We start from the raw sequence: 13,070 nt of genomic DNA, 5'->3' as shown, positions 1-13,070 counted from the left end.
CTAAAGGGAGAGGAAAAATTAGAAAAAATGAGGTATTTATAACTTATGAGTGGGTGATCGGATCTTAATGAATTTTGATATTTAGAAGGACATCGTAACTCAGACCGGCATTAAGTCTCTGATTTTCCTTTTGAATCAATCTATTGATTCTTAGAATTTTGTTAGAGCTCATACCATGTGAGCTCTTGGCTCTTAGCTCTTCTTGCCTCGTCACAAGTGCCATATGAGCTCTTAGCTCTTGTTAAATAATACAGGGAAATCTAGCTCTCTCTCCATGAAAAATTCCGGTAGTTGTGTATTATGCGCCACTCACTCTAAGTTTATGATGTGTAGAACTCGAGAACAAACCGTTTACACAGCGTAAGCTTGAGTGAGTGGCGTATAATACACAAGTACCCAAATTCCTTCCCCGTACAGAGAAAAACTCAAATTAAATTCTAAAATTTGGAAAGCCCTGTTTTCTACGTTGGGGGGGGGGTATTTTCCACGCGGGGGGGGGTATTTTCATAGGGGTAATTTCCAAAGAGTTATTATCCGTGGGGGGTATTTTCCATGGGGGTATTTTCCTTGGGGGGAGGGTATTTTCCGAGGGGTTATTTTCCTCGGGTGTATTTTCCATGGGGTTATTTCCTGTGGGGGGTTTATTTATGTGGAAGGGGGAGGTAAATGGGGGGGGGTTATTTGTCGAGATGGGGGCTTTTTCCTTGGGGGGGTATAAACCAGGAGAAAATTAGCCGGGGCTTAAACACCAAGTGGAATGTAGATGCATTTAGCCCTTTTGGGTACCCCCTTGAACAACCGTGTTTCATATAGTAAGCTCTACGAAAAACGTGGTTTCGTCCCACTTTTTAAGGCTATAATGAGAGAAAGGTCAAGATCCATTAGACAAATTTTGTAGATGAAAGATTTTAGATTGCCAAGGATTGTCCTTCTTGGACGTCCTATGGCCAAATAAAAAGCTGGTCTTTCCCGAACAAGTTGGAAAGAGGTCTCAGGAAAGGTCTTAAAGGGAATGCCACTTTTTGGGAGGGTGTAAAGAGGGAAGCTTCAAATAGATTGGGAAGTAGGAGCAGTGCGTGGAGCTGTGTTGGTCTCAGGCAGCTTGGTGTTGCAGTGAGTTGTTAATAGTAGTAGTAATGGTAGTAGTAGTGGCATATCAGATGTTATCAAATGGACTGAAAGTTTACATAATTTTTTCTTCTATATGACTAAAACCATCCTGACCCTCTTTGTACTACAACCTTGAATATAGACAGATATTTTTCATCTATTTTATTATAAGGATGTTATTAGATTATATTCTTTTTTAACTTTTTTGCTCGTTTTAATAAATGCACTTCTATGTCATTTATTAGAAAGAGTTAACAAAAGGTCTCTATTATAAAAGAGTACCTGTATGTTTTATATTCAAATACCTAGCTGTCCTTGAGGCATTGTAGATATGTTATTACGAAAACCTGTAAAAACACGTTATCTTTCGATTTATCTCTGTCCACTACCCTAAGTGTAAACTAGAGGTCTGTTCGGTTCTCCTGTCAAGGCTCACTGAAAGTTTCAGCTCAATATCTTGCAAAATTTCAGCTATCAGCGCAAAATAAACGCAATGTTTAAACAACTAGTAACTCGAATAATAATGACCGTTACTCCTGGTGTTGTAGGGGCCACGTGATTCCCGAAGGCATAATTGAATTATTCGATTTTTTTAAAAATGACAAGGTGAAGGTTCTGGTTAGGTACCTTGGTGGGCAGAAGGGGCGGGGGAAAGTGGAAAAAAAGTCTGGGAGGCAGCTTGCTGCCATCCATTTACTTACTAAGGGTGTCATTGTTTTCAATTTCCTATTTCAACTACTTATTTCTTTTTCGAAAGTAAAACGGTTCAAAATAGGGATGATACCTTTTTATTGACAGTGAATAGATATAAAATTATTTAACTGGATATACAGTGTTCATCATCAGCAGAGGTTTACTGCTGATGATGAACACTGTATATGTGTTCGAAATATCCAGTTAAATAATTTTATGTCTATTCACTGTCAATAAAAAAGGTATCATCCCTATTTTGAACTGTTTTACTTTCGTCATGGAAAGGCAGTGTGGTCTTCAAAGTTATTTATTTCTTTTTCTGTGATACCAGCGATAGGGTATTTGATGTCCTGAACAATGTCTTTTCAATTAGCTTTATCGTTCCCCCTAATCATAAATCAACGTCGACTTTCTCCCTCCTTGAATATTCTCTTAAAGTTTGCAAATACATTTGCAACTAGCAAATATATTTGCAACTAACAAATATATTTGCTAATTTGCAAATATATTTGCTCCCCCATCGTTTATGAATACGATAGAACTTCCAACAGGTTGACAGGTTGAAAATTTTCAAGTATATAAGAACATTTTCAAGTATACTTGAAGATTTTCCATTATATTGGTAGAACCAGCGTGTGTTTCCCGGGGAGACCCTCCAACAAGGTTGACTATAGTTCGGCATTGTGGAGTGACATGCATGAGAGGTGTTGCATAAGTGGGAGATGATAACAACATCAATGAAGGGGGGAAATTAATGCCATGTTTTTCTTCTCACTTAATTGGACTATTTGTCCTGGCTTTTTCTAGAATTAGCCATGACTTGACTTGCCCAAAACTATTCCATTTTTAATTCATATTTCCCATACCCAATATGCAATATAATCCCGATATAATGCAATATAATACTCAATATAAGCATGTAAATCTGCAAGGTCAGACTTAGGTTCTGCTACTTCTTAAGTTCTACAACCAAAAATATGGGAAACCAAGTGTCACCATACACTTTTTAGAGCTCGAAATTAAATTTGTGAAGGTAGAAACAAGTACACTTGGAAATATACTTAACAGGCCCATCGAGAGTAAAGTTTATCTTTGAATTAGCGACTTTATGCTAGTTTAGAAAGAATTACCCAGTTTTTTATCATGAATCTGCTCAAGTCACCCAGAACAGGTAACTGGGTTGAAATTACACATTAACTAACGCACAAATACTCACACATACTCACACACAGAAATAGGATATTCCAACCTAGACACTCGCAAACACACTTGACTTTGTTCAAAAAATAGTGACAGAAAATCAGAAAGACTTAAGGAGATGAATTCGAGAGACAGATGGGATCTCAGTACGACTGGTGCTTTATGTTCTTAATTTGATCAAGCAATGATAAAGGCTTGGGGAAAAGTCATAATTTTTGAAACGATGGGGACACCTTTCGTTAAGATTCTTAAAATGACCCTCCATTTATCAACCTCCGCCTCGCTATAAATCTCAAGAAAATCAGACTTAGAGCTGTAATATATCATTATCACGTTGAGTCACCTATGGGTTATTTACCTCTTCAATGAAGTAGAAAATGAAGAGGAACCCTAATTTTAGGAGCGTAGTCTTGATGCAGCTAAAGGAACAAATTTTAAGCACCAGAGGACTACGGCATTTAGGAAGCAACCGAAGAAGAACAAAAAAAAAAAAAAAAAAAAAAAAAAAAAAAAAAAACAGTGTCATAACAATACGTCCTCAACGTTGAAAAAGGGAAATAGTTTAAGCCAGAAAGATCAAAAAAGGAAAAAAAAAAATTCAATAACTGAAATCAAAGAGAATAAAAAGGCAATTTAAACCAGTACGCACAATAGCTATCCCAAGTAAAAACAGAGGTTTTCACGCAGGTTTTGAAATTAAAAGAAACAAAGGTTTGGCGATATATCTTTCATAATCATGACTAGAAATCAGAGTCGCTTTAGTAATCAAATATGTCTGAAAAGAACGCAATATGAGAAGACAGCAAATTGTCTCACAATTTCTGCGGTTAGAAGACAAGTAACAATCAGAATCCATATATTGTAGCCTACTGCATACCGAGCCTTGGGGCCCGGTGGCAAAGCCGCCAGTCTCTCGTTACTATATATATATATATATATATATATATATATATATATATATATATATATATATATATATATATATATATATATATATATACTAGCTGTTGGGGTGGCGCTTCGCGCCACCCCAACACCTAGTTGGTGGGAGTGCTTCGCTCCCCCCAAGCCCCCCGCGCGCGTAAGTCATTACGCGCCATATTAGTTACGCGCCATTGTAGTTGTGTCCATGTGTCCCACATGTGAATATAGATAGATAGATATATATATATATATATTTTTAACTACGTAAAACTTGTGAATATACAACATTCTTGGCTGTCCCATTGTCTGTGCATATAAATAGATTGTCAGGTTTACCGACTCTTGAACATACAACATATAACTGTCCATGGGAAAAACAATCTGTATTCGGATCTATACCTCATTATTCTAATGATTGCCCTTGAGCTTTGTTGATGGTGATTGCTAATCGTACATTCCCTGTGTCCCCGTCGTCATTTATATATCCCCTGTGCCCCCCGGCGTCCCGTTGTTGTTGTTTCCCTGTGTTCCGGTCGTCATTTGTGTCCCGGTGTCCCAGTCTGTAATTTCTCTTTGAGTATCGCGGCCGTCATTTATATTCCCTGTGTCCCGGTCTTCATTTTTGTCCTGGTCTTCATTTGTGTTCCCGTGTCCCGGTCTGTAATTTCTCTTTGAGTGTCCTGGTCGTCATTTATATTCCCTGTGTCCCGGTCGTCATTTATGTCCCGGTGCTTTGTTGATGGTGATTGCTAATCGAACATTCCTTGTGTCCCGGTCGCTTTCTCTTTGAGTGTCCCGGTCGTCATTTATATTCCCTATGTCCCGGTGTCCCGGTCGTCATTTGTGTCCCGATGTCCCGGTCTGTAATTTCGTCAGTCGACACACAAACACGACGTCACTCGACAGACACACAGACAACTTATTTTCATATATATAGATATATCTATATATATATATATATATATATATATATATATATATATATATATATATATATATATATATATATATATATATATATATATATATATATATATATATATACACATATATATATATATATATATATATATATATATATATATATATATATATATATATATATATATATATATATATACATAAAACATCCTCATGTTGAAAAGGAAAATATAAAAGGAAAAAGATAGGAAGCTAAAAACAATTAAAAAAGGAAAACAAATGAAAACCAAAATTATCAAAGAGAATAAATTTTTGTTTCAGTTTCGAATTTAGTTTGATTCTTTTGGGATTCCATGCGTCATGATTTTTTGACAAAAAGCTGATAAAAAAAATAAAATAATCAGAGATTAATTACAAATATCTCTTTCAACTGCCAAATCCATGAAAAAATTGTTTTAGTTTTGATTTTTGACTTTGTTTTTTTTTAAATTTTTTCTATTTTTGTAACCCGCTAAACAAAACTTTTATCATAGAAATAAGAAGCGACACTTGTTTATACGGATAAGGGTTTCACACAACTATGGGCTTGTGAAGTAATATATGATAAAAACAATGGATTTGAAAAATAAATAAATAATTAATATAAGTAATTAAAATATAAGTAACTATGAAATGTAAGTAATAATATAAAATAAATATAAAAATATAAATTTTGATATATAAATATAATATAAATATAAAAAGTAAAATATAAGTAATTATATTTATTATAATGTATAATTAATATAAGTAAATAATTAATATAAACTAATTATTTAATCAAATAATTAAAACAAGTAAAAAATCTCAACGAAAAGCTGCATTCGATGTCAGTGAAAGGATTCCTTTTCAACAAAAAAAAATCACAAAATAAAACAGTTGTTGCTTACTGGCATTATTATATTAATGTTAGTTGCTTTGGTGATTTAATAGATGGGGCTCGTGTTCGACTTTCTTAGTTTTTACTTGGAGTAGCTATATTGTGGACATTGGTTTGATTGCTCCTTTTTATCCTCTTTGATTTTAGTTAATTTTTTTTTTTTTTTAGTTTAAATTCTTTCTAACATTCAGTGCATCTCGATGTGACATAAGTAAATGTTTATTCATTTACTTATTTTCTATATCTTTTTTAGGGGCCGTAAACACACTACGCTCAAAATTTACTTCTTTAGTTACAACAAGACTAGGCTCCCAAGTTCAGACCCCTCTTCATTTTCTGCTTCGATGAAGAGGTAAGTCTCCCCGACGAGACTCAACAGGTGAATGATATATATTACAGCTTGTAAGTAAGATTTCTTAGAATTTAAATATGGACATTGTGAGTTCTAGAGGGAGTTTACTGGGTTTGATAAATGACGGGTCATTCCAATGAACAACAACAAACAGTATTTGCATCATTCTACTTCCTATTGTCTTTTGGAAGCTCCTTTGTTGAAGTTAAACAAACAAACAAAAGTTTTTTTAAATGAAAGTAAGGAGCATCACTTAAACTTAAAACGAACAGAAATTACTCCGTGTATGAACGGGGCTTTTCTTCCTCAACGCCCCACTCTTTACGCTAAAGTTTGACTCTTTCTTTTAACTCTAAATTTTAAAACAGTAAAAAACTTTAGCGTAAAGAGCGGGGCGTTGAGGAAGAAAAGCCCCTTTCATATACGGAGTAATTTCTGTTCGTTTTAAGTTTAAATGTCGCTCCTTAATTTCATTTTAAAAAGCTTGTTTTTTTGTTAAATTTCTGGACGTTTTTGAATTAATGCATGTTTTGATCTTGGCTCTCCGCACATAAATAATTAAGACGAAATTTGCATATTAATTTTTTTGGCTAAATGGCTTTTTCATAGTTTTAATCGGAAGATTTTGAGAAAAAAGGAGCGAGGGAGGAGGCCTAGTTGCCCTCCCATTTTTTGATTACTTAAAAAGGCAACTATAACTTATATTTTTTACGAACGTTTTGTTAAGTAAAAAAAAATAAAAATACGAATTAAATTACGTAGCGAACTTCTATATTCGTATGTTTTTATTACTTATATGAGGGGGCTCACCCCTCTTCGATACCTTGCTCTTTATATTAAAGCTTAAATTTTGTCCCAATTCCTTAAGAATGACCCCTGAATCACAAAGGCCGTAGCATAAATAGTTAAAATTACTAAAAATACTTTAGCATAAAGAGCGAAGTATTACGAGGAGGTAAACCCCTCGTATGCGTAATAATTTCTGTTCGTTTTAAGTTTTAATGCTGCTTCTCACTTTCAGTAGAAAAAACTTTTCATATTTATTTTTTCATTGTTTTTCTTTAAATAATGCTAGAGAATCCTGCGCCCCCTCCATTGAAAGCCTCTTCCCCCATGAGAAGTTCCTCCATGAAAAGATCCTCCCACGTAACCCCCCCCCCTTCAACTTTCCCCCCAAACCAAAAAAAAATCCCTCTGAAAACGTCTGTACACTTCCCAGTAACCATTGCTATATGTAAACACAGGTCAAAGTTTGTAACTTGTAGCCCCTCCCACGGGGCCTGCGGGGGATTAAGTCGTCCCCAAAGATATAGTTATAAGGTTTTTCGACTATGATAAATATAATTGTTATCTCAGAATTTTGATCCTCTGACTTTTGGGGAAAAATGAGCGTGGGAGGGGGCCTAGGTACCCTCCAAATTTTTTGGTCACTTAAAAAGGGCATGAGAACTTTTGATTTCCGTTAGAATAAGCCCTCTCGCGACATTCTAGGACCACTGATTCGCTACGATGACCCCTGGAAAAAAAAAACAAACAAAATAACAAAACAGGAAATAAATACGCATCCGTGATTTGTCTTCTGGCAAAAAATACAAAATTCCACATTTTTGTAGATAGGAGCTTGAAACTTCTACAATAAGGTTCTTTGATACGCTGAATCTGATGGTGTGATTTTCGTTAAGATCGTATGACTTTGAGGGGGTGTTTCCCCCTATTTTCTAAAATGAGGCAACTTTTCTCAGGCTCGTAACTTTTGATAGGTAAAACTAATCTTGATGAAACTTGTATATTTAAACTCAGCATTAAAATGCAATTCTTTTGATGTAATTATTTGTATCAAAATTCAATTTTTTAGAGTTTCGGTTGCTATTGAGCCGGGTCGCTCCTTACTACAGTTCGTTACCAGAAACTGTTTGAAACAGTAACCCAACTTTTATTACCTGCATATGACCTCTTCCTCTCCAATCTTCCCAGTAAAAGCACAGATCAGATCCGGTCAGATTTCCATAATCGGAAAAGCCAATTCCTATCCAGCTCTTTTTTGAAAGTTGTGCTTTTAAAAGAAAAACAACCTTTTCTTCATTGAAAAGAGGTGTCCATTTCAGTTCAAACTTGCCATTATCATCCATAGGCAGGGAATATAATTTATTGTGTGGTTCCCGAACATTTTTTGTGTTCAAACTTTCAGTGATTTTTTTCCATAAATGTCTATGAGTATTCAAGCAAGACACTGAAGCTAAAAGAAGAGACCCTATTAACCAGATCAAGTTCATTTTAGAAACTGACTTCTCTCCAGAGCCTCGGAACCAACTTATATTAGGCAGTCGTGCAAAGGGAATTTTTTATAAGCTACTTACGCTCTGCACCGAATAATCAGAAGGACTTGTAAATGACTGTCGTTATCGAGAACTTGATGCTCAAATATCTCAGGAATTCTTATGGAGTCTTGGAACAATTAGAGCTTTTGATAGATCCCTTTTGGATTCTAAGGGATATTGGGACTGGAATTTCATAATCGAGTGACAGCAAGATTATATTACTTGGGAAACCCATTAAATGCCTTGAAAATCAATTCTTTCATTTTGTGATTCATTAGTGTACCCCAAACTACCTGTATAATCTACATCAGTCAACCATATTCTAATTCCGCTTCGTCATGTATAATACTGCCATATTAAGCCCCATCTATCACCATCACCATCTATCAATATCAATTAAATAAAAAAAAATAACTGAAAATAGAGAGCGATATTAAAACTTGAAACAAACAGAAATTATTCCGTAAATGAAAGGCGATGTCCCTTCCTCATTCTTTGCGCTAAAGTTATATATTATTTTAAAAAGTAGAGTTGTGACCAAGACTCAAACTTTAGCGTGAGGAGCAAAGCGCTGAGGAGGGGATAGCTCCTTTCATATGCACACACATATATAACATTCATGCAAAATGACTTAGTGTGAATGTGCGAAACACATATAAACACATAAATTCCTTATTTTGGCGAAAAATGACATTTTTTTTATCAAGATCTGTATCCAGTTGAAAAACCTTTCGTTTAATGTGGTAAATTTACAAAATGTCTCTTTTTTTGTCCTTTTAGCACATTGGAATGTGTCCTTTTGACATAAAAGGTGTCCAGTTGGCATCCCTGTTGGTATTATGGCCTCTATAGCCGGAAGTTTATAAATGTGTTTTTTTTTTTTGTAGTTTTAAGCCAAGAACCTATCTTAGTGTACTTTATGTCATTTTAGCCCTATTTGGAACTGGGTTATTGTTTTGTGGCACAAAACGGTCTAAGTCGGCACTTTGGTCTAGGAAGATCCCTATTTTTCTCTGGCTACTGATCACAATGCTCAGCCACGGAAAAAAAGCACGAAAGAGTAGGATCACTCTTCTCGGGGAAAAACCTCAATTTCTGATTTCTGCCAACAGGACTTAGAATCATAACCCTAGGGATTTCAGACATTTTGAATCTAAGTGGTGGAGGTTCTCTAAGTTTTACAAAATTATACAAACTTCACTTAATCACTACTTTGCTTGGGTGTCACTTCAGGCAATATTCACTGAGCCTGATCGAGTATCACTTTATTTTGCTATTAGTAGGGGGGGGGGTATTCACCTGCAGCAATTGCCTGCGTCTAAAAAACGGGAATCAAAATAATGTGGTTATGCTTTGTCATACAACAATTAGAATACTCATATACAACGCAATAATAACAAATAATACAATTTTACATTATAACCTGTCATATACTTCCAGATTTAAAAATATAAAAACATCAGATAAAGATAATAAAAACAAATAAAACAGTAAATAGGATAACTCTAAAGTGAAATAATACAGGGGGTGAGACAAAAAATCTTATAGGGAATGAACCAAACCAGTAGTCTTATGAGAGATATACCTAATAGGATTATGCTATTGCCTGGCCCTAAAGTTTTCTACTGTTTTAAAAAAGTAGAGTTATGAGAACGAGTCAAACTTTAGCATAAATAGTGGGGTGTTGAGGAGGGGCCACCCCTTTCATATGCTGATAATTTCTGTTAGTTTTAAGTTTTAATGTCGCTGCTTACTTTCAGTTAAAAAAAACTTGTTTTTTAAGTCAATTAAAACGAAAAGACATTGATATAAAGAAACTTTTCTAGAAAAGAAATTACTTAAATCGATTTAAAGAGCCACATTAAACAAAAAATCAAGTTCATTCAGTTTATTATTTATATATACATGTATTTATTTTTCACAAACCCCTGGTGAGAAAAGCTAAAAAAAAACTAGGCCTAGACAAAGATAAATAAAAAATAATACTACAGTACAAAAGGAAATTTAAAACTAAATTAACTAAATGAAATTTAAAATTCTTTTTTGTTAACTGGACAGAAGTAAATTTATCAATAAGATCATTGTGAACATCCCAGCAACGAGCCATCGATACAAACGGAGTAAATCTAGATCTCTCATTGCTGTACTTGTCAATGTAGATACTCTTTCTTGTCGATTGTTATAACTATGTAAATCTTGTGATTGATAGAACAAATTTTGATTGGTGAAATATGGTGGTAATTTCTATATGTCATAATTAAATTTGTTGAGAAAATGGAAGCATATTAACTATGTGTTATATATATTTTTTCTCATCCGGAAATATATTTTTCAATCGGTCCTCTATATATGGATTGTCATTGTCGCTTGTCTTTTAACCGCAGACAATTTGAGACAATTTGTTGTCCTTTCATATTACGAGTTTTTCAAAGATATTTGATTATTAAATCAAGTCCAATTTCAAACTACAACATCTATGAAAGCTTTAAAATTTCGGTTTTCTTTTTTAAGATTTTTGAATTGTTGCAATCCCTTGTTAAAATATATTCAAACATTTTTGCAATTACAGCATGGCAGCTTTGCCGCCAGGTCCGGCAACTCAGCACAGGGAAGGCTTCTATGCATGGCTTTTCATGGTCGTCTGTCATCTATTCACAGTCAGGTTGAGACAATTTGCTTTCATTTCGTAATTCGGTTTTTCCAAAGATATTATCCGTCTTTTCAAACCCTATTACAGCAAGTCCGATATCTAAAAATGATATCTACTAAGCTTCAAACTTCGGGTTTACTTTTTTAACATTTGTGAATTGTTGTAATCCCTTGTTAGGATATATTCATATATTAAAAAGAGCTGTAAGTTTTGAACTTTGCCTATTGTTTACATATGTTTTTGGCTATTGGGAAGTATACAGTCGTTTTCAGGAAAATTTTTATAGTTTTAGGGGGAAGGAGGTGTTGGGCTCGAGGATTACGTGGTTGTATATCTCCAGGGAGGAATATATCATGGAGGAAGAGGATTTCCATGAAGGGGGTGCTGGATTTTCCAACATCAAACAGTTCGTGGTAACGAACTAAGGAGCGACCCGGCTCAATAGTAAACGAAACTCTAAAAAACGGAGTTTTGATACTAATAGATACATCAAAAGAATTTGATTTTAATGCTGATTTTAAATATATAAGTTTCATCAAATTTAGTATTACTAATCAAAAGTTACGTACCTGAGAAAATTTGCCTTGTTTTGAAAAATAAGGGTAAACATCCCCTAAAAGTCATAGGATCTTAGCGAAAATCACACCATCAAATTCAGTGTATCAAAAAACCATACAATAGAAGTTTCAAGCTCATATCTACAAAAATGTGGAACTTGGTCCATTTGTTTTGTTTTTTTTCCAGGGGTGATCGTATTGACCAAGTGGTCCTAGAATATCGTGAGAGAGCTCATTCTAACGGAAATTAAAAGTTCTAGTGCCCTTTTTAAGTGATCAAAAAATTGGAGGGCACCTAGGCCCCCCTCCCAAGCTTTTTGTTTTCCCAAAGTCATCATATCAAAATTTTGAGATAGCCATTTTGTTCAAAATAGTCAAAAACATAATAACTATGTCTTTGGGGCTGACTTACTCCCCCACAGTCGCTTGGGGAGGGGCTACAAGTTACAAACTTTGACCAGCGTTTACATACAGTAATGGTTATTTGGAACTGTACAGAACTTTTTAGGGGGATTTTTGTTTGGGAGGAGTTGAGGGGAGGGGGCTACATAGGAGTTCGAGAACGCTCCGAAATTAAATAATAAAATAATTTTTTTTAACTGAAAGTAAGGAGCGACATTAAACCTTAAAACGAACAGAAATTACTCCGTGTCTGAAAGGGGCTGTTTCCTCCTCAACTTCCCGCTCTTTACGCTAAAGTTATTTACTGTTTTGTAAAGTAGAATTGAGAGAAAGAGTCAAACTTTAGCGTAAAGAGCGGGACGTTGAGGAAGGAAAGGCCCTATTCTGTTCGATTTAAGTTTTAATGTCACTCCTTACTTTCAGTTACAAGACCTTTTTTTTTGTTTAATTTTTGAACGTTTTTGAATTAGTGCCGGTTTTGATTTTTGCTAATCATCCATGAATAACCAAAAAGGAAATTTATATATTAATTTTTGCTTCCTTTTGGCTAGATGGCTTTTCCAAAGTCTATATCAGACGATCCTGAGAAAAAATTGGGGGAGAGAGGCCTAGTTGCCCTCCAATTTCTTTGGTTACTTAAAGGGCCACAAAAACCTTTGATTTTATATATGAACCTTTTTATTACTAGCAAATATACGTAACTTACGAATTAACTTACAAAACGAACTTCTATATTCGTATATTTTATATTTGACTCTTTCAAGTTTTGTCAAACTTGACAAAGTTTGACTCTCTGTCACAGTTCTACTTTTTAAAACAATAAAAAACTTTAGGGTAAAGAGAAGGGCGATGAGGAGAGGACAGCCCCTTTTGCATACGGAATAATTTTTGTTCAAATTGGGTTTTAATGTCACTCCTTGCTTTCAGTTAAAGAAACTTTTTTTTTTTAATTAATACTAAGGTCATTTCAAAGAAATTGAATTATTACCGGTTGTGTTCAAAAAGCTTTTTTTTTTAAGGTTTT

The 13,070-nt window shown here is 34.5% G+C and overlaps 1 protein-coding gene across 4 annotated transcripts in view; it reads right to left on the bottom strand.

Annotated features, from left to right (window-relative positions):
* The window catches only part of LOC136033262 (dopamine beta-hydroxylase-like), a 157,743-nt gene that overhangs the window by 125,741 nt on the left and 18,932 nt on the right, over positions 1-13,070 (bottom strand). The window contains exon 1 of one of the 4 annotated variants that reach the window (XM_065714017.1): positions 8,060-8,388. The exons of the other annotated variants lie outside the window; for them this stretch is intronic. Coding sequence (XP_065570089.1) covers positions 8,060-8,248 — 189 coding nt within the window. The 5' untranslated portion in view covers positions 8,249-8,388. Of the gene's footprint in view, positions 1-8,059; positions 8,389-13,070 lie in introns of those variants that run through there. 4 annotated transcript variants of the gene reach the window in all.

This window comes from Artemia franciscana, chromosome 11 (assembly GCF_032884065.1).
Source record: "Artemia franciscana chromosome 11, ASM3288406v1, whole genome shotgun sequence".
NCBI classification, from domain to species: Eukaryota; Metazoa; Arthropoda; class Branchiopoda; order Anostraca; family Artemiidae; genus Artemia; species Artemia franciscana.
Note: the sequence above shows the minus strand (reverse complement) of the source record. Positions and strands in the feature narration are given on the sequence as shown.